General features: G+C 42.7%; 2 protein-coding genes across 6 annotated transcripts; one reads left to right on the top strand and one right to left on the bottom strand.

The window, feature by feature from the left end:
* The first annotated feature begins 4007 nt into the window (after positions 1-4007).
* LOC9272017 (deoxyribodipyrimidine photo-lyase-like) lies at positions 4008-7976 on the top strand. 5 transcript variants are annotated; one of them, XR_001540835.3, is made up of 10 exons: positions 4008-4459; positions 4582-4730; positions 4850-5046; positions 5133-5373; positions 5537-5694; positions 5819-5855; positions 5944-6002; positions 6612-6706; positions 7341-7412; positions 7530-7931. XR_001540835.3 is itself a non-coding variant. In NM_001404915.1 (10 exons), exons 1-10 carry the CDS (start codon positions 4114-4116, stop codon positions 7707-7709), a joined length of 1521 nt encoding a protein of 506 aa, NP_001391844.1. In that variant the 5' UTR covers positions 4018-4113; the 3' UTR covers positions 7710-7976. The 5 variants fall into 5 exon arrangements, 1 of the variants encoding a protein (NP_001391844.1); NR_175891.1 differs by having other exon boundaries at positions 4018-4459; positions 5537-5698; positions 6625-6706; positions 7530-7976; NM_001404915.1 differs by having other exon boundaries at positions 4018-4459; positions 6625-6706; positions 7530-7976.
* Positions 7977-8993: 1017 nt separating this feature from the next.
* Positions 8994-15524, bottom strand: LOC4348177 (nucleolar protein 12). Its single transcript, XM_015757224.3, has 12 exons — positions 14892-15524; positions 12986-13371; positions 12809-12883; positions 12261-12470; positions 11839-12151; positions 11670-11765; positions 11443-11580; positions 11264-11364; positions 11088-11155; positions 10951-11000; positions 9952-10010; positions 8994-9400 (listed from the first exon to the last, which is right to left on the bottom strand). The coding sequence occupies exons 1-12, from the start codon at positions 15448-15450 to the stop codon at positions 9269-9271; spliced, it is 2187 nt and encodes a 728-aa protein (XP_015612710.1). The 5' UTR covers positions 15451-15524; the 3' UTR covers positions 8994-9268.
* Positions 15525-23837: the final 8313 nt, after the last annotated feature.

Raw genomic sequence — 23837 nt, 5'->3', positions numbered from 1 at the left:
CTATGTATATTTTGGAGGAAAGTTAGCAAGAGATCTAACCTCTTGGAACATTTTCTCTGAGTCTATCTCTCTTATCTTATTCCTGCGTTTTTCCTGTGATCCAATCAAACGGCCATTTTCTCTGAGTCTATCTCTCTTATCTTATTCCTGCGTTTTTCCTGTGGTCCAATCAAACGGCCATTCCTGTGTTTTTTCTGTATTTTGCAATCCTCTGTTTTATAATTGTATTCATGTCAGAATCCTGTGTTTTTTCTATTCCTGTGTTTTTTCATTCATACGATTCAAAGGGCCCTAAAAGGGAAAAGGATAAGGCCTTTCACAGTGCAAGCGTGGGGAATAGAGAGACTGAGAAGATTGGAATAAACGAGAGATTTCTTCTGCTTTCCTTTTTTCCACTTCCCGTCGGCTCAGCTTTTATTTTTTTTTATGTATTTTTTTTCTTCCGGTCTGTTTGGCTTCCATTTTTCCCCAAGTATAAAAATTACCCTATATTTATTGATATTTCACTTCAAATGAAATTTACAAATAAAACACAATACTACCTAAGAAAAAAAAGGAAAAGTTTGAATTACACCCCTGAACTTTTGGGTGAGTACGACTTACCTCTCTAGACCTAAAATCCAGACATCTTTCACCCTTAACTATCAATACTAGATGAAAAACCACCACGGGTAGCTTTGTAAGCGGTTTTGATCCTACGTGGTAGTCTAGTCAATAATTCTTTTATTAAAAAGTCGATAGGGCCCACCTTTAGATCTCTCTCCTCATTATCTATTTCGCTCCTCATTATCTATTTCGCCCCTCAGACCCCTCTCTCTCTTGTCAGATGCCAAGGAGGAGACGCGTCAGCGGCTGCGTGCGTCTCGCGGCGGAGGGCCAAGGCAGTGGCCAACGACAGTGAGGAGGCGGGAGTGACAGAGCGAGGCAAGTGGCATGGTCTTAGTCGAGCCATGTCTCGAGGTAGGCGTGATGCAAGATGTGGCTGCAGGGGGGCGGTTCACCACCGCATCCGCCTCGAATCGCACTAGGTAGACGTGGCAGGTCGTCGTCGGCCCGCCCCCATCGGCCGCCGAGAGAGATGGAGGTGAGGGAAGGAATAAGAAGAGAGGGGATTAGGGAAAGAGAGAGAGGGGAGGAGAAAGAGATATAGAGGGTGAGAGACTAATAGGTGGGACCCGCCGATTTTTTTTAAAAAAATTACTGATTGGACTGCCACGTAGGATCAAAACCACTTCGGCTTGAGTGGGGGGTGGGGGGGTAATTCGTCCGGTATTAATAGCTGAGGGTAAAAAATATCTGGTTTTTGGGTTTAGGGGGTACTTCGCTCACCCAATAGTTTCAGGGTGTAATTCGGACTTTTCGTAAAAAAATAATGACATCAATTTTTATGATTCAGATGTTCCATCAGCTCTCACAAGTCCTTGTGTCATGAACTCGAATGTTCCCTTAATCAATTCCATTCATTTTTCGTTAAGGTACTAAAAATATATTGATTTTTCTATTCATCACATAAATTTACATGTGTCACCTTCTATGCAAAAGGAGACGCATTAATTTGTTCACCACTCGATCCTCGCCATTACCATCAGGCCCACACACGTAAGAAGCGTCATCCACATCGTGCAAATATAAAGAATTAATTATCAAAAACAAACATAATCTTTTTATAATTGTTCATATCGCCGATGCTTATAATCATCTCGTGTGCTTTGGATAAATCGTAAATATCAAACTTCAGCCACCCTTCAATACCCGGTGCAACGCACGGGTATTTTGCTAGTTTTTATAGATAAATATATTAATATTTACAACACCAAATTAGTTCATTTAAATCTATAATTGAATATATTTTCATAATATATTTTTCTTGGGTTAAAAATATTATTATTATTTTCTACAAACTTAGTTAAACTTAGAGCAGTTTAACTTTGACCAAAGTCAAAATGACTTATAGTCTGAAAGGGAGGGAGTAGTAATCTTCAAATGGTTCTTTCTCCTAGTTAATTATTCATATGTTGAGATTCAATTACACCATTATATTTATTGCACACATGTGCTCACTTCGAGCTACAAAGCTCGGTGCTGAGATCACCCGTTTCGCTGGGAGGGAGTGGCTGGCGGAGAGAATCGATGCTACCAGGATGGTCGAGTTCTTGGTCACCAATATCGTTGGCGAGGAAAGGGAGGTGGCCAACAAGTTGTCAAATCATTCAGTTCACGAAGGTGGATCCCGACGCATCCGCCAAGGCACTCCAGATGCTCAAGTCCGCCATCGTCTATGGCTAGGGCTACGCTATGCTTTGCCAGGGCAATAGATGAGGTTGTATCATGGGTGTGAGAAATATGATGAAGGATGGCCTCGATGCTGCCCAGGCCATGCTGTTGGATGGTGTCACTTGGCCAAGGGGGGTGCACTGGAGAAGGAGGGTGACAGTGAGGTGAATTTGACAAGCACTACGTCTTAGTCCATGAGCGTCAATAGGAGATAGAAGGAAGAGGTGGTACGACTAGAGGCAAGAAGGATATTTCTCCTCTAGCTTTCATGATGGTAGTCGGACATGTCATGTCACGTGGGAAAAGTGGCAAGGGACTATGGATGCTTTTCCATTGGCAAAAATTTATGAATAAAGGCAAATGTGGCATTTGAAGAATTGGCAAGGGTGGCAAATAATTAAATTCTCTTTTGCAGAGACGTGGAGAGAGATACCGCTTTCTCCGTTTCCTACTCGCTGCATCACTCATCCAAGCACAGTGAGCCCAAAAATAACATTGGGCCAATGAACCCGAGCCCGGCCTAGCCGTCCCTCGTGCGGGCGATTGTCACGCCTTGATTTTTTTTCAAGGATTTAAACTTATCTAATAAACCATTTTTAGAATTTATATTCATGTGTAAATTTATTGACAAGTGAAGTAAATAAGGGAAATAAAATTTCCTTAATAAATCATGGTTAGTGTTACTTTTCTTAAATTCTCCATGCCTGAAAATACTCCTTGGATTTTCTCAAAATTCCCATATCTCAATAGCTAATTTGAAAATACAAACATCATTACAGTAGTAATCATCAAAGTGAAAACCGCTAAATTGTCAACCACTCATGCCCGCTCACTGCTCCTTCTCCCCACCTATCGTTGCTTCTCACAGCTAGATCCGGCAAAGGTAAGCTTGGAGTAGCCCAGATCTACGATCTGCGAGCTCAGCACTGCACGTTGTAGCCACCAAAGCAGGCAATGGTCCCTTCAAGCTCGGGCAGCTAGAAGGCTGGGCGAGCATTGACGGCAATGGCGATGCCTACGACGATCGTGCAGCAACGGAGAGGAGACTACAACGACGACTCAAGAGGAGTCAAGGAAGCAAATAAGGGAGGTGGGATGCATCCCCGCCTCGCTCACCATTTACAACCTCGCATCCCGACGTTCGTCCACGCAACTGCATGCACTTAGTCAGGTGAGAAGTGAAGCTCAATTTGAGCAATTCCCTCTTGTCTTGCTAGTCAGACGATTTTCGTACATGTAGAGCTTATCCCTACAGGCCATGCTAGCACTACCAAAAAATTGATACAACAAAAATTGATTTCAAACAAAAAAGCCCATAAACCAAACCTACATGGCCTATAGGATAAGATCTTTGTGTACGAAATCTATCAAATTTTAGCACTAGCAAATTTAAATTTGATAGTATAGAATTGGTTCTGAGGTGAAAAAAAAAACGGTTAGCCAAATACCCAAGTTATACTAGCAAAAGAATTGATAAAGATAAAAATTAGCTTCAATCAAGGTAACCAAACACGCCAGAGCTTCAAGCCTTCAATCCAGTTAGCCCACAACTGATCCGGGCGGCTTTTTTTTCTTAAAAAAAAAAAGGGACCCGGGGGCCTCGTGACGACGTGGCTTCTCCCACCACCGTAACTCCCGCCCCCTCGCAGTCTCCTTCCCAACAACTGGTCCATACACCACCAACCCCCATACCCCCGCCGTTTCACCTACCACACTCCCGGCTCTCCTGCACCGGGCGCACCCAATTCACACCCACAAACGCACGCCCGCACGCGCGCGCGCGCGCTCAGAGACCTCCGTCGCCGCCCGCCGCACGCCGGCGACCCACCGCGCCGCACGATGCCGCCGACCTCAGTGAGCCCACCAAGAACAGCGCCGGGGCCGGCGAACCCGAGCCCGGCACACCCGTCCCGCGTGCGGGTGATCCACCCGGGCGGCGGGAAGCCCGGTGGGCCGGTGGTGTACTGGATGCTGCGGGACCAGCGGCTCGCCGACAACTGGGCGCTCCTCCACGCCGCCGGCCTCGCCGCCGCCTCCGCGTCCCCGCTCGCCGTCGCGTTCGCGCTGTTCCCGAGGCCCTTCCTCCTCTCCGCCCGCCGCCGCCAGCTCGGGTTCCTCCTCCGCGGCCTCCGCCGCCTCGCCGCCGACGCCGCCGCCCGCCACCTCCCCTTCTTCCTCTTCACCGGTACGCGCCCTTTTCTTTTTCTTTTTCTTTTTCTTTTTCTTTTGTCTCCATCCGTGACGATGACATGTGGGCCACCCCGTCTTGCGAAATGTGACGTGGCTTTTTCTCTGGCTCGCTGACAGGTGGGCCCGCGGAGATCCCGGCGCTGGTGCGGCGCCTTGGTGCGTCGACGCTGGTCGCCGACTTCTCGCCGCTGCGGCCGGTGAGGGAGGCGCTCGACGCGGTGGTCGGCGACCTGCGGCGGGAGGCGCCCGGCGTGGCCGTGCACCAGGTGAGCGTGGTGGCATTGCTGTTTGCATCAATCTTCCAAGAAAGTTGGGAATCTTTTTGGGGATGGATAATGAATTCGCCGGAGAATTTAGAGATTCTTGTGGAATTCTTCGAATGCAGGTGGACGCGCACAACGTGGTGCCTGTGTGGACGGCGTCGGCGAAGATGGAGTATTCAGCCAAGACCTTCAGAGGCAAGGTGAGCAAGGTGATGGATGAGTACCTTGTGGAGTTCCCTGAATTGCCGGCGGTGGTGCCATGGGACAGGGAGCAGCCGGAGGGGGTCGACTGGGACGCACTCATCGCCAGGGTTTGCAGGTGCGGATGATAATTCTAAGGTGTATTGGGTGGTAATTTTGTTTGTGTAGATATGGATGACTATTGATTCTTGGTTGTTTGAGCAGTGAGGCGGAGAATGTGCCGGAGATTGACTGGTGTGAGCCTGGAGAGGAAGCAGCCATAGAGGCGCTTCTCGGCAGCAAGGATGGATTCCTGACGAAGAGGATCAAGAGCTATGAAACTGACCGGAATGATCCCACGAAACCACGGGCATTGTCTGGGCTTTCACCATACCTTCATTTTGGGCACATTTCGGCACAGCGGTGTGCGCTCGAGGCAAAGAAATGCCGACATCTTAGTCCCAAGGTGCTGTTCTTTAACTGATTTGTTATGATTAAAAGAGTTATGATCCTCTTGCAATGTAATAAATTGTTAGATGGCATTGTTTTTCTTTACCGTGAACTGGCTAGAATTCTTAGTGATGTTGTTTACCTAATAGATGTTTGAAGTAACATGTGTTCTGAAACAGTCCGTCGATGCTTTCTTGGAGGAATTGGTTGTAAGGAGGGAATTAGCTGACAACTTCTGCTATTACCAACCTCAATATGATTCGCTGTCTGGTGCATGGGAATGGGCAAGGAAGACACTGATGGATCATGCTGCTGATAAAAGAGAGCATATCTATACGTGAGTAAGTTGCCCTTTATAATTTATTGTCACAATTTTAACCAAATTATCTTCCTGACGATGTTAAGGTAAAAGATCTTCGCTCTAATTGGTTATTTGTTAATTGTCATTTTGTTTTGGCTAGGAGGGAACAGCTTGAGAATGCCAAAACACATGATCCTGTAAGTGCTATTGGACGTGGTGTACTCTGTTGCTGATATTGAAGTTACTCTAACACACTGAGTTATTTTTTTTCTAAATGATTATCAGTTGTGGAATGCATCGCAGTTGGAGATGGTTCACCATGGAAAAATGCATGGATTCATGAGGTAATATATCATGACCAGACTCTTACAAAATCACGCAATTATAAAATGTTTATTGAACAGTTTTTTTTTTATGAAACTGCTTGTTATATTTCTTCTGTACCCATGGCACATTCTAGTTAGTTGCCCATAACCTATTGGCCCACTTGTTGACAACATATGGTTATTTTACCCATCATACTGATGGTGTGGTGCTAACCTAAAGGCATTGGATTGCCCCCACCCCATCTTTGCTGACATAACTGATTAGTTTGCTTTGTTGGATAGATGGGAATTTTCTGACGTTGTGGTTTACTTTATCCTATGTCAGAAAATATGAAGTTATTTGAAAAAAAGCATTCCTTAAAAAATTAGTTTTCTGTAGAGTTTGTGTAGTTCCAATAAATTTATGATGATCTATGTGATATGTCTGGTAGCAAGCCTTTGGTGCACATAATTCTCTTTGATTCTGGGCAAACCTTTTACACTATTTTTGTTCAACTTTTGTTTTGGATCTGGAAAGAAAGAAAAGTAAGTTGTTTTGGCGAACATCAAAGAATGATGTTATATCTAATTGATTCTTAGTTCTGAAGGTAACAGTGCCTGTAAGGACTTTTTCCTTTCCTAATGTAGTAGTTGTCTGTAGAATGTACTGGGCCAAAAAGATTCTAGAATGGACTAGTGGACCAGAAGAAGCACTTTCAACTGCAATTTATTTAAATGACAAGGTAAGACCTATACACATGTTTGGGAAATACAGTTGTGTTATTTTGAATTTGTCCTTTTTATAGTTTTGCTAGTTGTAGTTAAAATAGCTATATTTCAACACATGGAACATGATAAAGAAACATGGAACATGATAAAGAAACTGCTCACATGAAAAATTGTAATTGAATAGCAACTTGGAAGAGTCTGCCCATGCTTAAATTAGTTCCTGCGCCGATAACCGAAAAGTTGGAGTCACATTTATCAAATTAAGAAATATATAATTTGACATTCTTTTCATGTAAGGCAGAAAATTGTATGGTTGGTGCTCTTTTCATTATCTTATCTTCCCTTAAGTTAAAAACATCATCCTTCTAGGGACAACCAGACAATAAATCAGCTTCACGGTCGCCTCGGATAAGCTGGACTATCCTTTTTCTTGGTTACCTGTCAGAAGAAAGATACAAAACAGTAACTGGGGAAATAAATTTTCAGGAATGTGAAATTGCTCGAAGATATTTTCATAGTTGAACCTACAATTCTTTCCCCAGCTGGATTGTTCTCGTTCTTTAATAGGAGTAGTTGTTTGCATTGAAGTACTTCTACGGATTTTATTTATGCTTTTCAACAAAGTCTTACAAATCAATCTTGTGGCAGTATGAGATAGATGGCAGGGACCCCAGTGGTTACGTCGGATGTATGTGGTCCATATGTGGCCTCCATGATCAGGTCATTGTGTTATCACTTCTCACTTCACAGGGAAAAACAATTTTGCTTTTCACAAGCATTAGATTGTTGGTGACATTCTAGAAGCGAGTATTCCTTACACCACTGCTGTTTTCTCAGGGTTGGAAGGAGCGTCCAGTATTTGGAAAGATACGTTACATGAATTACGCTGGCTGCAAGAGAAAATTCGATGTTGACGCTTACATTTCTTATGTCAAGAGATTAGCTGGTCAATCCAAGAAGAGGAACGCTGAGGAGTCTCCAAATCCTGTAGTCAAGCTTTCCAAGTCTCAGCACTAAATCCGACTAGGAAAATATGAACATTTCTTTGTGTGGTATACCACGAGCTCGGAAAATTGAAGAACAGTGCTAACTTGAGGTAGATCATGTAGGGTATACACTGTAGATCTGTTTGTCTGATATCCTTGTAGGCTTCTAATCATTCAAAATTTGCTAGCATTGTTAAGACTTTAAGACATACAGTGTCACACCAGTTGAATTCAAGTGTACACATTGATCTAACACTGAACTAAAGTACTGCTTACTGCCTAACAAACAGTACTTGGCAAACGATGCCTACTGTGTAATGAGAAAGATAAAAGAAAATGTCTTGCAGGTAGTGACGTTTTTTTTTAAGTAAATTTCACAAAACTATATGTATTTTGTACAATTTATCATAAAACTAAAGATTTAAGAGCTTTCACAAAACTACAGATTTAGTGTCTCCGTTTATTATAAAATTATAGGTACTTTGTACAATCTATCTCAAAACTATAGATTTAAGAATTTATTTCACAAAACTATAGATTTCGTGTATTTGTTTATCACAAAACTACACATTCAGTGTCTTCATTTATCACGAAACTACAGATTTATTGTCTCTATTATCACAAAACTACATGTTTTTAACAATGCTCAAACTTGTAGTTTTGTGATAATGAAGACACTAAACTTGTAGTTTTGTGATAAATGAAGATATTAAATATGTAGTTTTATTATAAAAGTACTTAAATCTGTAGTTTGTGATATATTGTGCAAAGTACCTGTAGTTTTGTGATAAATGAAGCCACTGAATCTTTAATTTTGTGGAAAAGTTCTTAAATATGTAGTTTTATAATAGACTGTACAAAATATTTGCAGTTTTATGAAATTTACTCTCTTTTTTTTATATTAAAGTAAATGACAAGGATAAAAGAAAATATCTTGCACGTAGTAACGTTATTTTTTTATAGGAAAAAGTACGAATTACCCCCTAAACTATCGTGGTTGATCGAATTACCCCCTAAACTCGAAAACCAGACATCATTTACCCTGAACTTTTAATTCCGGACAAATTACCCCCCTTACCTCAATCCAGAGCGGTTTTATCCTACGTGACGTATACGTAGCAATCCAATCAGTATTTTCTTTTTTTTTAATGGTGAGTAGTCATATTCCACAAACAAAATCTACCACTGTGTTGATAGGGCGTGGTTTGGTAGTATATGCTAATTTGACCACTGTTAGTGGACAATGATTTCGTACAGTCAAAGATTAATTTACAAACAAATAGTTCCACGCTGTGCCCCCTCCAAGAAATCATGCTTAACAACAGACATTCTGCATTTCTTATTATTTTCACCCCTTTTTTAATAGCCAACGAGACAAGGCACAGGTTCTTATTTCCCTAGAACGACATTTTTGAACTGAACAACCAAAGCATGTACATCTGATTTCACAAAGAAAGAAACAAACAAAACTATCTACAATTCAATTAAACTTGTACATTTCCAGCATCAAGGTTGCCACTGAGCTGTAAAGTATGTTACCATGAGACCATGGTGAGGCATGTTGACTGCTGTAGCCACCTGGATTTTCAGTCAGTAGTATCTTCGTATGATGTATGGGCCACTCCCCGGATGATAAGATATACTTGCCGGAGGAGGTGGATGATAAGATATACTAGGTGGAGGTGGTGGTGGTGGGGGAAGGTAGGTGTATGCATATCCAGCCTGCAAGGGCATCACAAAAAAAAAAACAAAAAAAAAGGAAAAATCAGCATGGCCAATATGATGATATAATTTCCAAAAGATTGTCAAAGCTGATTTAGAAAAATTACTAGCGTGCTGTAAAAGAATAATTAAATGTGCATCACCAAAGTTATCAGAAATTTCTAACGTGGCATAAGAAGTTTTTATAGCCCCAATAACCATCCAAAGTCTCTTGCGTGTTCAAGGAAAAAAAAACATCCAAAGAGAGCCTTTGTCCTTATTTAGAAGTTGATAGGTAACAAGAACTGTATCTCTCATCTGGTTTAAATGCAATTTCCTGTGTTGGAATGCAATACATTTACTGCAGAACAGTAAAGATTATTTCCAGAAAGTAGAAACTATAAATGTTAGTAACTTCTTCAGGAGGTATCTTTTATTTATAATCACGTATAAACTTTCAAACGAGGTGCATGTGGGCACTAGAGATCTGTATTCATATTGACTCTTAACCAATTCTAGCTCATATTCTAGTGTAAATTAAACAAGCATGCCAACATCAGTAATCAACATACCTCGTATCCAGCAGCATTGCTTGTGTGAACAGAATATGCTGGTCGCGGAGCTACTCTTTCTGGCAAAAGGAACAAACGAAAATTAAACTACAAATTATAAGAGTTGTGAAAAAGTTATAACTTAGGCAGCATCTTCTTGACAACTAATGACAGACTACAAAGATTTCAAGTAATATCAATTCACTAGTACCAAACTGGGAGTCCCATCTTGTTGTGCACATAATACACTGGCAGAATTTATAGTTATGAGATGGAAGTTTGACTGCTTATAGTTAAGGGTGAACTCCACTCAAACAAAAGGAGGGAATAAATGTACTTATTCCTTTCTTTTGATGCTAGGTTCAGCGGAAAATTTCCATGATTATGGTTCATATGACCCTTGCAGTGATAGAGTATTAAACTAGAGTTACGATTAATCAAAAGGGCCCATTGTATAGAAGGGTAACTTGAGGGTTCACAAACCTAGATGGTGCCACAAGCTTTGCTAGCTTCTAAAATTATTGTATAAATTGCAAACTTCTACAGAATCTGAACATCTGTTTTATGTATATAGTACACTTAGTAGCCAGACTAAGCAAAAAATTGTACACTGAACAGTTGTAAGACTTCAATTGCAATATATGTGTGACTGATAAAGACTCTGGTACTAGCCTAAGCAAAATGGCCACAACAAGACCATGGCAAGGCAGGTTGTGGACAAGAGCACAAAAGGAATGTCAGAGGGCATGACACAGAAGTAGGTACTCCATAGCGTAAATTATTCCAGGTATATAATTGCAGTTGTCAAACAGTCTACCATATGCCAGGTAGACCCACGATAAGTTTTGTCAACAAAATAGAATTACGAAAATAACACCAGATAAAACTAAAACAAAGATTATTACAAAGATAACAAAACAGATGCAACTCATCTCACTGATAATGCATACTATGTGGGATAATTACTAAAATATTAATACATGCATATGTAAACAGAATGAATCATTTTCAACAATGTACCTCTAGCATAAGGAGAACCACTGATCTGACGGATATTGTACGGTGCAGTTCTGCAAAAACATGGAAATAATAGGATTAGTAAGAGGCTAAGATCTGATCAGAACCAAAGAAGTAACAAGCTGAAAAAAAAAATGAACCTTTGGTGATCACGTGCAGGAGTCCTTTGAACACGACTTGAAGGAGGGATGAATCCAGCATGAGGTGCCTAAAAACATGAACACGTCAGTGACCAAAACAAACATGCAAGAATAATGTTCATTAGAATTAAGAATGTCAATAACTCAAGATCAATAAACTTGAAGTGCTATACTACCAAATCATGGGAATGTGGTTTAGATCTGGAAGTTGCACCCACAGTGGGGTAAGCTTGGTTGCTAGTTACATATCGAGAACCTGCAGGATGCTTAATATTTCCTGCAGAATATAAAGTATCAGAAATACAATCCATTAATCAAACAACTTATAAAACGAGAATCGACAGAAAGAACATACGATTCTTCCATGCTTTCTCCACTGGTCTTTCATTTACAGTTGTACTTCTATTCTTCCGGACTTTCCTTTTGCGCTTAGAACGGTTGGATGTTTGTGGTTCTTCCAAACCACTTTGCGAAGGCAGCTTAACGTCATCACCTTTCAGTAGTTTACATTGGTGAATTATTATTGATAACCACTTCCTTAATCAAATAATTTTAAAATCGAAATTGACAGAGAGATCATACGGTTTTTCGATGCTTTCTTCAATGGCCTTTCATTTACAGATTTACTTTTGCTCTTCCCGACTTCCCCTTCATCTTGAGAGGTCAGCTTGCTCTCACCTTTCAGAAATTAACGTGGTGAGTTCTATTTCACATTATAATTCACATCATAGAATTGACAGAGAGAACATACCACTCTCCCGTGATTTCTTTGATGGCCTTTCATCTATAGATGTATTTTGACGCTTTCCAACTTTCGCTTTTCCTTTGGAATGGGTTGATGTTTGTGGCACTTCCACATCATCTTTGGAGGGCAGCTTGCTCTCATCACCTTTCAACAATTTAAGCTGTGATTTCTTCACAATAGTCTCGTCTGTCTGGTCCTTTTTCATTTTAGATTTATCAGGACTTTTAGAAGTTGCACCACTGTGGACATTGAAACCACCCTTACTACTCTCATTGGCCAGTTGAACTTTAGATTGTGGTCGAGCAAGACTTGCAGCCAACTAGATATGGAGTGAGAAAAGCCATGTCAGCCAAATTAGGTAAAACAAAGAAAGCAAAAGTGGTACTTGGATTGGATTCAACAGTGGTATGAGTAAAGATATAAAATACCTTAACTTCCCTATCATTGATCTTGGCCTTGCTTATTCCTTCGACACAAGCTAACGCACTCTTCCGTGATGAGAATTCAACAAAAGAAACAACTTTCTTTTTTGACCGCAAAATGTTAACTTTTTGAATATTCCCATATCCTTCACAGCATTCTTCGATATTTCTCTCATCCCAAGAACGAGGAAAATGTTCCAGATATACTGTTTTAACCTACAGAAATAGCAATATGAGCAAGAAAAAATAGCATGCTTTATGTTTTATATTAAGCGCAAAATAACTTCCAAGCCAAAGCACTAGAAAGAATGTTTTAAGTTTTATTTAAGTACAAAACATTCCTCTCCCCACCAATGCTCTCATGGCTTTCTATGCCGTCATCAATCATGACGCTTGAACTGTTGTTTCTGAATCAGGATTCCACTAAAAAGCCTAGTCCATTGAATGGTTCAAATAGGTGCTAGTAAAAAAACGTTGAAGGAATAAAATAAGGAAAAGAAAAATAGAACTTCAGAGAACAACTTTAATATGCTAAACTGGCACTGGATTATTACCTTCGTAAGAGCCTTCTGCTCACTAGATTTTCTATGAGGTTCAGCAACAGATACTCTGACACTTTTGCCATTTACCTAACGAAAACATGAAAGAGGGAATACGATCATTACTCCATAAGCAACGACTGATTCAAAGTCAAACCATTCAAAGGACTGAAAGCATCATAAAATCAAAACCTTGATTCCATCCTTAAATTCAGTAAGAGCCTTCTTTGTGGCACTGATATCTGCATAACGAACGAATGCAATGCGCTTTCTCTTTTTAACTATTCTAATAGATTCAACCTCTCCACATTGAGAAAACACCACTCTAATGTCCTCTTCAACACAGTCCTTAGGCAAGCCACCGACAAATAATTCAAGGGTTTTGTCATTCCCATCTGGAACTGAATCCAGCACAAGCAATGAGGTGTCGAGTTCATCATTTGGTGATTCATCATTTTCACGTCCACCAACATCCTCATCATTGCTCAATTGGTCAGCAACTTCACCCTTATGATTATCCCCATGTTTATCTTCATCTTGAGCTTCTTCAGAATCCTTGTCAGCTATTTCCTTCATGTCTGGAGTATCAAAGGAAAAAAGGTGACCCATCTATAACTATTGGGTAGTTGGACATAGAAGGTAGGGCACAAGAAACAATGAAATAGAAATATTCTCGTACATAATGCTCATCTCAGCATAATAATCTTTGAAATTAGTTAAAGAGATTTTAATATCTATAAAAAAATATAGTCAGTAGAGACCCCTGCTACTATTTGCACCTCAAATTAGATTCTAACATGTGGTATTACTGAACAAATAAAACAAAACTGAAGGGTTTAGCCATCATAAGATATGGTTTCAGATAACACTTGAGGTTTTGGCCGGAAACCAACCTTGTGTAACAGGCTGACAAAATGTTGATATTGGGCAAAGATAAATTAGCAAGCAGCTGTTTTCACACCATACAGCATTACAGCCCTTTTGACTCAACTGTTCCCTCTCAATAAGCAAATAAATCTGTAATTTTAAAAGTAAAGACTAGTTGGTACCATCCAACAAGTATCCGAATATTCATGCAGTACGCATCAAAATCTTGTTCATTCAACTGAATAGCCCCTCAACCTTATCAGTTCCAACTACGAGTCAGTGGCAGAGCCAGGATTTAAACATGCAGGGGGCAACATTCCTTACATACCGACTGACGATGATAGTAGAAATTTAGCATGACAATACATGGAAATTTCAATCATTTTCCATGGATAACAAATCATATCAACATATCTATATTTGGACAATATAGTATTTTTCGTCTACCATTTATCACCGGCGGAACACAAGATGTACTCCCTTGGTCTCATAATAAATTGATTCCTATCAATCGGGATTCAAATTAGTATGAAGAGAATTAATACGGTAGGTAGGTAAATGGTATTGAATAGATAGAAATGCCCTATTTGTGGACCCAGTATAAAAATATGGATAGAAATCAGCATATTTTGGGACAAATTTTGAACTCCAGAAATAACTTATTTTGAGACCGATGGAGTATATAACATGCTAAGATTTTAGGAATCGAAATTATAGTGGCGAGGTAAATCTGTGGTTACAAATAAATGGATATTAGAGGCTAAGTTCATGCTTTTGCTTTTTTATCAGATAATGAATTACTTAGTAACAGCCAAGAGGCCTAGCAATTCCGCTTTAAGATTCTTTCATTGTTTTTTTCTTTTTTTAGGGATGGATTGTTTGTTGCAGACTAGCATATTGGCATGTAAAATCTAACGCGCAGCAATTAATCACCATATATAATTATAGGAGTGCTTAGCAGGTACTCGACAGATATTATTCGGTTGGGAGGCCAGGCCTCAATTGCTTTTTGCAGACTAGCATATTGGCATGTAAAGTCTAACACGCAGCAATTAGACACCATATATAAATTACAAGAGTGCTTAGCAGCTACTCGACAAATATTATTCGGTTAGGGGAGGCCAGGCCTCCCTCTGCCTCTCCCTGTCTTTGCCGATTCTACCAAATAGAAGTTACCATTGCACTAAGAAATTAAGAAACTACACAATCAAAATGCATAGGTTCTACGTACCATCCGCCGCAGCTTCTTCTTCAGAGACCTCTGAGCCTGCCTCCTCCTCCATCGACTCCTCTGAATCTGCATCTTCAGGTTCCTCCTCCTCCATCTCCAACTCTTCTGGTTCCTCATCCTCCTCTACCTCTGCCTCTTCTGGTTCCTCATCCTCCTCCGGCTCTATTGCTTCCTCGCCCGTCTCCATTACATCCTTGGGCTCCTCTTCCACCGGCTCATGGGCAGTAATGGCCACCTCCAGCGCCGGCTCCCCATCACCGGCCTCCATCGCGACGGGCCCCGACTCAGCCGCGGCGGCCGCGACGTCTCCAGGACCCGCCGCCGGCGCCTCCTCGGCCCCCTCGCCGACTTCCTCAGGATCCTCCTCGGGCTCCTCCGCCTCATCCGGCTTCACCGCCGTGGCCTCCTGGGAGACCACCTCGCCGCGATCCTCCACCTCCATCCCGTCACTCTCCTTCTCAGCCGCGACACCAGCCTCCGCCGTATCCGCTATGGCCCCCCCGTCGGCCGCCGGGGGCGGCGGGGAGATCTCCGCCTCCGCGGCGGCAGCGGGAGGCATCGCCGGAGCTAGGGTTTGCTTAGGTTTTTGCTGTTCTGATTCGCAAATTCGCAAAGGGTAGAAAACTGAATTCCAATCTTTCAGTATCCAAGCGCCTGTTAAATTTGATGCTAAAAAAAACCTGGTAAGGATTTCTTATATAGTTAACAAAATTTGGCAGCAAATTAAATGTAGCCATATTTTTGGTAACTTTACTAAAATTTGGTAAGGTTGAAAATGGCATCAAAGTGAACAGGCCCAAAATAGAGTCTAGATAGAAACTCTAATCTGAAAAAAAAATTCCTTACAAAGTAGTAGTACGAAGGCTAGCATGGCATATGCTGCTAAAGTTTTAGCTTGTAACATTGAATGTACGGACATATATTTGAAGTATTAAACATAGTCTAATAACAAAACTAATTGCAGAATCCGCCTATAAACCGCGAGACAAATTTATTAAGCCTAATTAATCCGTCATTAGCAAATATTTACTGTACCACCACATTGTCAAATCATGACGTAATTAGGCTTAAAAGATTCGTCTCGCAATTTACACGCAATATGTGTAATTAGTTTTTTTTTTCATTTATATTTAATACTCCATGCATGTGTCCAAACATTCGATGTGATAGGGTGTAAAATTTTGCCAAGAAATCTAAACAGGCCCTCATCCCAGTAGCTGCGATTATAGGGGTTTCTATTTGAAGGAGACATACGGAAGTGAGCGAAGCAGCGTACACCTTATCCAATCTACTTTCTCTTCACTCGTTGAAAACTTTCAACTCAGATTTGAAAACTAATAAGTTAAAATTTAAATTTTCAAGTCAAAGATTTAAAAACATCCAACTTAAATTTAAACGTTCAAGTCAGGATTTAAAAAGTTTCAAATTAATGTTTGAAACTTTTAACTTGGGTTTGAAAATTTTCAAGCTAAAGATTTTGAACTTTTTGAAATTTTCAACTCCGATTTAAAAACTTTCAATGAAGATTTGAAAATTTTTAACTCAGAGTTGAAAACATCAAACTCAAATTTAAAAAAAATCAAGTCGAGATTGAAAATTTAACTCAGGTTTGAAAACTTTTAACTCAAATTTAAAAAATTTCATCTCAAAATTCAAAGCATTCAATTTAAATTTGAAAATTTTCATCTCAAAATTCAAAAGCATTCAACTTAAATTTCAAAAACTTTCAACTTAAATTTGAGTTGAAAGATTCTATCGACGTTTGATGTCGCGATTCCGGTATTTGCATAATATGGGGATCGTTGGTACTAGGATATATGCGAGATTGAGGTAAAAGAGATGGAGACATGGATTTTTATATAGGTTCGGTGCCACGCCCAGAAATTCCCGAATAGAATTCCAAGCAGAATGTGCATTAAAATCCCCGTCCAGGACCGGCCGGGGTACACAGACGACAATGTTGACATTCAGATCCACGTCTCCTCCTGGCGCGGGAAGACCCTTTAACTGAGCATTCTCCCTCTTCAGGCGCGCTATCTCGTCCTTCAGAGCGACGATCCTCATGAGCTTCCCATCATTCAAGGCCTTGGTCGCCTTGTGCAGGTCCGAGTGCATCCTATCCAATCCTCTCATCACAGCACACATGTGACCAAAGGTGGTGTCGTTCTCGCCGGCTGTCGGACGGAAGGTACTGACATCATCACCACTGGCTCGACGAGGGTGAAATCGGTACGCCGTGTCGTGGAAGATGTAGTTGTGGCGCTCCCGTAGTCTGGCCATCATCAGGTATGCTGCCTCCTGACAGGCGTGATCTGCTGTGCCTCCAGATGCCTCAACCACCATATTAGCTAGGCAGGTACCCACGTAGCCGTGGACCTCCAAGCGAACACGGTGAGGAAGCTCGCCACTGAGCGGTGGAACCGTCGTGTACTCTGGCGCGTTGGGGTAGCCCACCACCAGTGTCATACGTGCCAACTCTGCCACAAAGTCGATCATGCCTTCTCCACGGTGGTTGGGTGAGTGGCCGGCCATCTAGAGAAGACAAAGGAGTAGGATCAATGCATGCTCAAATCCAAATTTAAATAAAGCAATAAAAGACTCAAATAAGCGAATCGAATAAGAGCGAAATTTTATGCATAGATCATTTTGCATGAGAGCGAATAAATAAGACAGACTCACATAACGATAAAATAATGGGGAAATTAGATACATACTAATAATAACAATAAGAGCATAAATACCTTGCTACCCATGTTCTTGAGCTAGGACCTAATGCATTTCACCCATCAAATCCCAACTGACTGACGAATAAATCTCAACAGTTTTACTAAAACCCTGGACTGACTTGTTTTTGACAAATCTCACTTAAACGAGCGACCAAGATTTTTCCCTTGAACCACAAGAACAGATCCCAATTTTCCCGGAACAAATCCAATTGCAAAGAACATATGCAATGAAAAGGATTCAGAGGGCTCTTAGGTTTTTCCATTTGGCTTGTCCTACGGTCAAGGTCGGCTCTGATACCAACTTGCCACGCCCAGAAATTCCCGAATAGAATTCCAAGCAGAATGTGCATTAAAATCCCCGTCCAGGACCGGCCGGGGTACACAGACGACAATGTTGACATTCAGATCCACGTCTTACAAACATCATAAAAGTCTTACATAAATGCAGCGGAAAGAAAGAAAGACAACAGAAGCTAAGCCTTGACTAGAACTGCAGCGGGAACACCACTCCACAGGCATCCTCGACGGCACGGACGAAGCCTACTCCTCGGAGAAACCTTCGTCTGACACATACTCGTGCTCTGGGGTTGGGAAAATTAGAGCAAGACTGAGTACTACCCACTGTACTCAGCAAGTCATACCGGAATAGAGGCATGATGCAGGGAATCATCAAAGAAGAGCTAAAGTGGTTCATTTGCATAAAGCGAGCATTTATAAACAGAAGTTGAAAGATTAAACAGTTGTAATAATTAATTAATATTAACTATCCACTGTCCAACGCTATCCCACGTTGCGACAGGCCCAACCATCCACCTAAACTATCCAATTTCAAAAGATTACACTAGGGTGAGACTAATCACGGTGAATCTGGTTGACCGCCCATAACCGCAGGCATGGCTATTCGAATAGTTTTACTCTGATCAGAGATGTACAACTGTACCCACAAGACACAGCCCCACGACACATTTCCGTGCGCCGACATGCCACCACGACATACCGGAAAGAGGCCGTGACAGGACCATTCGCATAACCCCCTCTGACCAAGCACACCACACCTCAGGTTTCACCCCCACTCCTCGCAAGGCAGCGGGCAAGTCCCCTCTCGTGCCTAGGTGAATCCGGAAGCCGCATAGGCCGTCGCAGGGCCCATCCAAACTCCATCACGCCCACCCTTGCCTGGATGCGTCGGCTAGAGGAAAGCTACACTACAAGCCCAGCCGTTGCCCACGCTGGCTTGTGGTAAGTACGATAAGTTTTTCCAGGGCATCCCGCGAACCGGTCCTTAACTGCCATGGGTGCGACCAGCAAAACCATGCACCACCAAAGCGGTGGCACTAATCCAACAAAACCATTAGAACCAACAGTCTAATCATTAATAAGATCTTCCCCATTGTGAACTAGTTGAACTAAGCATGGCTAAGTAATTCCTAGTCCAAACTCTAATCATGTTATAACCCCAAGCTAACAAAGAGACATGGTTCAACAATAGCATGGTTATGACAATAGGTAAACATCCCATAGTAACATTATAAAACAATGCAATATTTGAAAGAAAACAATAGAGCATTTGCAATATAGGATCAACATGTTCAAGTGATAAGCATGACTTGTCTTGCTCTGCTGCTGGAGGAACCTCAGCGACTATTTCGAAGTACACCGGAGCGTCGGAGGAACCGGAATCTAGCGACATACAAAGCAAACATTGCAACCAGGCTATAAGACTACTGAAACAGGGAACAAAACCATTTTTAATGGATTCTACACATTTTTCTTGATTTACTGAGACTTGAATGGGCTTAAACGGAGCTCGGATGAATTAATTATGAATTTTAGAAGATTCACTGTGTTTATTACTATAACAAAAATCCTTAAATAATTTATTGCGCAATATTTTCCAGGGCTGACGTCAGCACGGAGGGGGTGCGGCGCCAGCAAGCGGGGCCCACTGGTCAGCGGCTCAGGGGAGAGCGGTTCACCGTGGACCGGGACCACGCGGGTGGTCCACCGCCGGTCCACGGAACCGACGGCCCAGATCGCCCTCGGGGCCGATCGGACGGGCGGCGATAGAGGCGGCCGCCGGGCTCGGCTCGGCATCAAAGCCGACCGGCCGGCCAGGGCTAACGGCGGCGGCACGCGCGCGTCGCGTTGCCGGCGACGGCATCCGGCGGCGGCACGCGCGCGTCGCGTTGCCGGCGACGGCATCCGGCGGCGGAGGCGACGGCGCAAAAGCGACGCGAAAGCGGCGGCAGCGGACGGCGGCAACGACCGAAGGCGACGGCGAGCGCGGGCGGCGGCGACGCACGGGGAATTGGGGAAGAAAAAGAAAGGGGAGGGAGTCCTCACCGGAGGGGACGGCGGCGTCCGGCGACGAGGGGCGACGGAGGGAGGTCGACACGCGGCGGACGGCGACCGGGATGACCTAAAGAACGAAAAGAAAGAGATTAGAGAGGAAGAGAGGGGCCATAGGAGACGGGAATGCCGGCCGAAAGCGGCGGACATGGCGACCCTCATCGTCGCACGATGGGAAAGGCGCTCCGGCGGCGAACCTCGACGAAGGAGGGGTGGACGGGGTGGATCTCGGCCACGCGAACCCGACGGCGGCGACGGCGCGGTGCGGCGGCGAGCCTAGCGGCAGCTAGCGGCGGCCGGAGTAGCGGAAACGGCGGCGGCGGGTGGTTGCACGGCGCGGGAGCGATGGGAGACTCGGGAGAGTTCGGCGAAATGGGGAAAAAGCGAGAGGGGGGCGACGGAGGAGCTTAAATAGGGAGAGAGAGGACCGGACGTGGCCGGGAGAGGCGGGAATCGCCGGCCGACGTGGGGAAGTGGGGGAGGAGAGAGAGGCGGGATTCGAAAATCGAATCACGGCCATCTCGGGCGCGGGCGCGAGCTGGAGAGAGAGGGGAGTGGGCGCGGGGAACGCGGCGCACGTGCGGGCGTGGTCGTCGTGGCCCGAAGGAGGCGGAGACGTGGGCGCGGCGGCGGTTGCGGGCGCGGCGGCGCGGCGGGAGCGGCGGGAGGTGGGGGAAGGACCCGACAGGTGGGCCCCACCTGTCGGCGACCCCGGGAGAGGAGGGCGGCGGGGCGGCCTGGCTGGGCCTCGGCCTGCGGCCGGCCCAGCAGGGAGGAGGGGGGGAGGAAAGGAGAGAATGGGCCAGCGGCCCATTCGAAAAAAGGAGGAAAAAGAAAAAGAAAAAGGAAAAAGGATTTTCCCTGGAATTAAAATATTGCTTGCTCAATTTTAATTGGTTAAAATTATTTCTAGAGCTCTGAAAATTCCACTAAAAATCCTGTTAGTGAATTTCGACATGTAGAACTCAAGAAAAATTCCACATGTCAATTCCGATTATTATCTGCATTGATTTAAAAGGGTTTACTCTTGCTTTGCACTGGTATTTTCTTAGGGTCATTTATAAATTAAATTTTAGGCTTGGGAGGAGAACTTCGGGGTGTGACATTCGGGCCCCTGAATTGTCAGGTAATAGCCCTACATCCTGTTGGCCGAAGCCGAAGTTCCACTTTATTCACCATAATCACACCAGTACAATATTTGGGGTAGCCTATCTAATTGTTGTCGACATGGAGGTCTGAAGTTCCGACTCGTAGTCGACAACAGGGTAGTCTTCCTCCTCGAATCTGTGCCCGACGAGATCAGAGATAGCGCTTTCGTCTCTCCTGACAGTATCCGGAGACACTGTAGGGGACTAGCCGTGCTTATCCCTGAAGTCGATATCCGGCGTCTTGTCTTGGCGTATGTTGGCTTGTATTGGCTTATGGCTTTGTGGCGTCTATGTTGTCCCTGTATGTTGATTGTGTCCCCTTTCCTCCTAGGGGGTTTTGTATTTATACCCATGGGTATCCCCTTGTCCAAGTAGAACTAGGAAAACCAATATGGATACAATCCGAGTAGTCCTTGTCGTTTCCATGTAGAACTCTAGTCATCCTTCCTTATGCGGAACTCCTCCTATATGCGAAGGTTGTTTCCGTATAAGACATGGTATGCGGTGGGTCCTGCCGAGATTTAGTCAACTACTATTAGGTATGTGGTATCCATAACCCTGACAGATTCAATTTATAAAATACAATAAAAAATTTCGTGAAAAACATCGTATGCGACGAGATAATCACTGGAAAAAAAAAGAAAACGCTTTCACGGAGAAAAAAAGAAGTGACACAAAAAAAAAGAGAACTACATGCATGACCCCTTGGCTATGTTTGTGTTGCCAACGTGTACAAACATCGAATGCATTATCACATTCTAATATGGGTACAAGTAATCCTCAGTATTGGTATAGGGTTGATGCTTTGCAACAACATCGAATGAAATGCGTCATAAATCCTAAATTTATAATTTGTATATAATAATTACAGTAAAAAAATATGTACATGACTACAAAATAAACAAGTTGGAACTATAAACACACACGTGGAGAGGATGCAAATGTTGCATCCTGCAAATTGGCATAATTTAAATAAATGCAAAAACTGATACTCAAAATGATGAGCATAGTGCACAAAGCCACAACCAAATCTATGGCCCTCTAGCGGTGTAGATAACTTATCACCTTGGTTGGAGGGACCATGCATCCCATTGTCCTCACACATGATCAAACTACATTGTTGCTGCTCTCAGTGATAGGAGGACTCAACTCTAGACGTTGGTGTCATTATGGAGATAGATATTATATTCACAATAGAGATGGACTTATGAGGACAACACAACCCACCTAATTATATTCCATAATCTAAAAATAATCATTCCATTATAGCGATCGACAAGGATATTAGTAGTCAATAAAACATAGGAGCGAATGCAATAGAGGTGGTACGGAAACTTTACTTTCCTTTTGTCGTTAATGAAAATCTTGGCAATACGAAACTTGATATTTAGGTCATGTTTGTTTGCCATCCCTCCTGAGGGGATACCAATTAGACTCAAGAAGGTTTTTGTACATGTTTGGTGTTTCCTTTGAGTAATAAACCTACGTCCAGCTTAGCGATGGCCTATTATTAGTTTATTGATATATGAAGTTGTATTCCATAGGCTTTCCTTCATAGCTTCATCTTATTGCTAGTTTGTTGGATGTCACTACTCTATCTGGGAGCATAGTAGTATGGCAATGCGCTAATCGGTCAAAGCTATCTGTTTTCACATGAATTTTCATGGCACAATATATACACTAACTTGAAAGTATTTGGGTGCTATTAGTTGGTTTATGAGTTCTTACTAAAATCAATGCTTGCTCTATTCTATTTGTTTTGCTTCATTTTGTTCATGCATGCGCTTCACTGCAGCATAAATTGTTTTCATTTTTTCTTGGAGACGAAACCCTTATTCTACCATTTAGCAACTACTAGTTAATTGGTGTTGTGAGGCCAAGTCCATACTAATGCAAACTACTAGAAAAGAAGGGGCTAATCTCCTATGGGATTACTTAGAGCAAGTTTAATAGTATAGCCCACTACTAGCTCCAATTTATCTATAGCCAATGTAATAGCCAATTCATACAATAGATGCTTACTATACTATTAGTATATGGTCCCACCTGTCATACACACATTACGTCTTGGAGTCCGTGCTGCAGCTGGCTACAGATATGTAGCCCGCTACTCTTCTCTCTCATCTTTTATCTCATTAAAATATGGTTGTAGCTGGCGAATAGTCTGCTATTGTACCTGCTCTTATACAATTGTCGACAAATTTATTCTTAAAAATTGAAAAATATAAATATAGTACAATCGTAGTGTAATTATACTGTAACTTATATGTAACTATGTATAACTTGTATATGTAATTTAAAAAAATCTCATGATAACATGCTATTTTCACAAAGCAGAGGTCGTGGGACTGAATCCCTTAATGTATGCGCATGTTGTGATTTTTCTCCTTCCTTGTTTGTACAAATCGTGAAGCAAACCAAATGATTCAAATTACATACAAGTTATTGTTAACGACCAAATTTGGTAAATTTACATCGGATTTGGATTTAAGGCCGAAGCGGATTTGGGAGGAAATCGATAACAGAAACAGGGTATGAATCGGCTTCGGAACCGCATCGGCTACAGTGTGCATCGGTAGTTACCGAATCGGAGAAGGCAAGCCGATGTAGCCGATTCTGGCAAGGTGATATTGGAATCATTGTCGGATTGAGTTGACGTGCTTCATGATGATTGCCACGTACTGATCGAGTCCGAAGAAGTTAGTTGTATCTATTAATTAGGA

This window comes from Oryza sativa, chromosome 10, assembly GCF_034140825.1.
Source record: "Oryza sativa Japonica Group chromosome 10, ASM3414082v1".
Taxonomy (NCBI): Eukaryota; Viridiplantae; Streptophyta; class Magnoliopsida; order Poales; family Poaceae; genus Oryza; species Oryza sativa.
The sequence above is the reverse complement of the archived record's forward strand: the minus strand, read 5'-3'. Positions and strand labels throughout refer to the sequence as shown.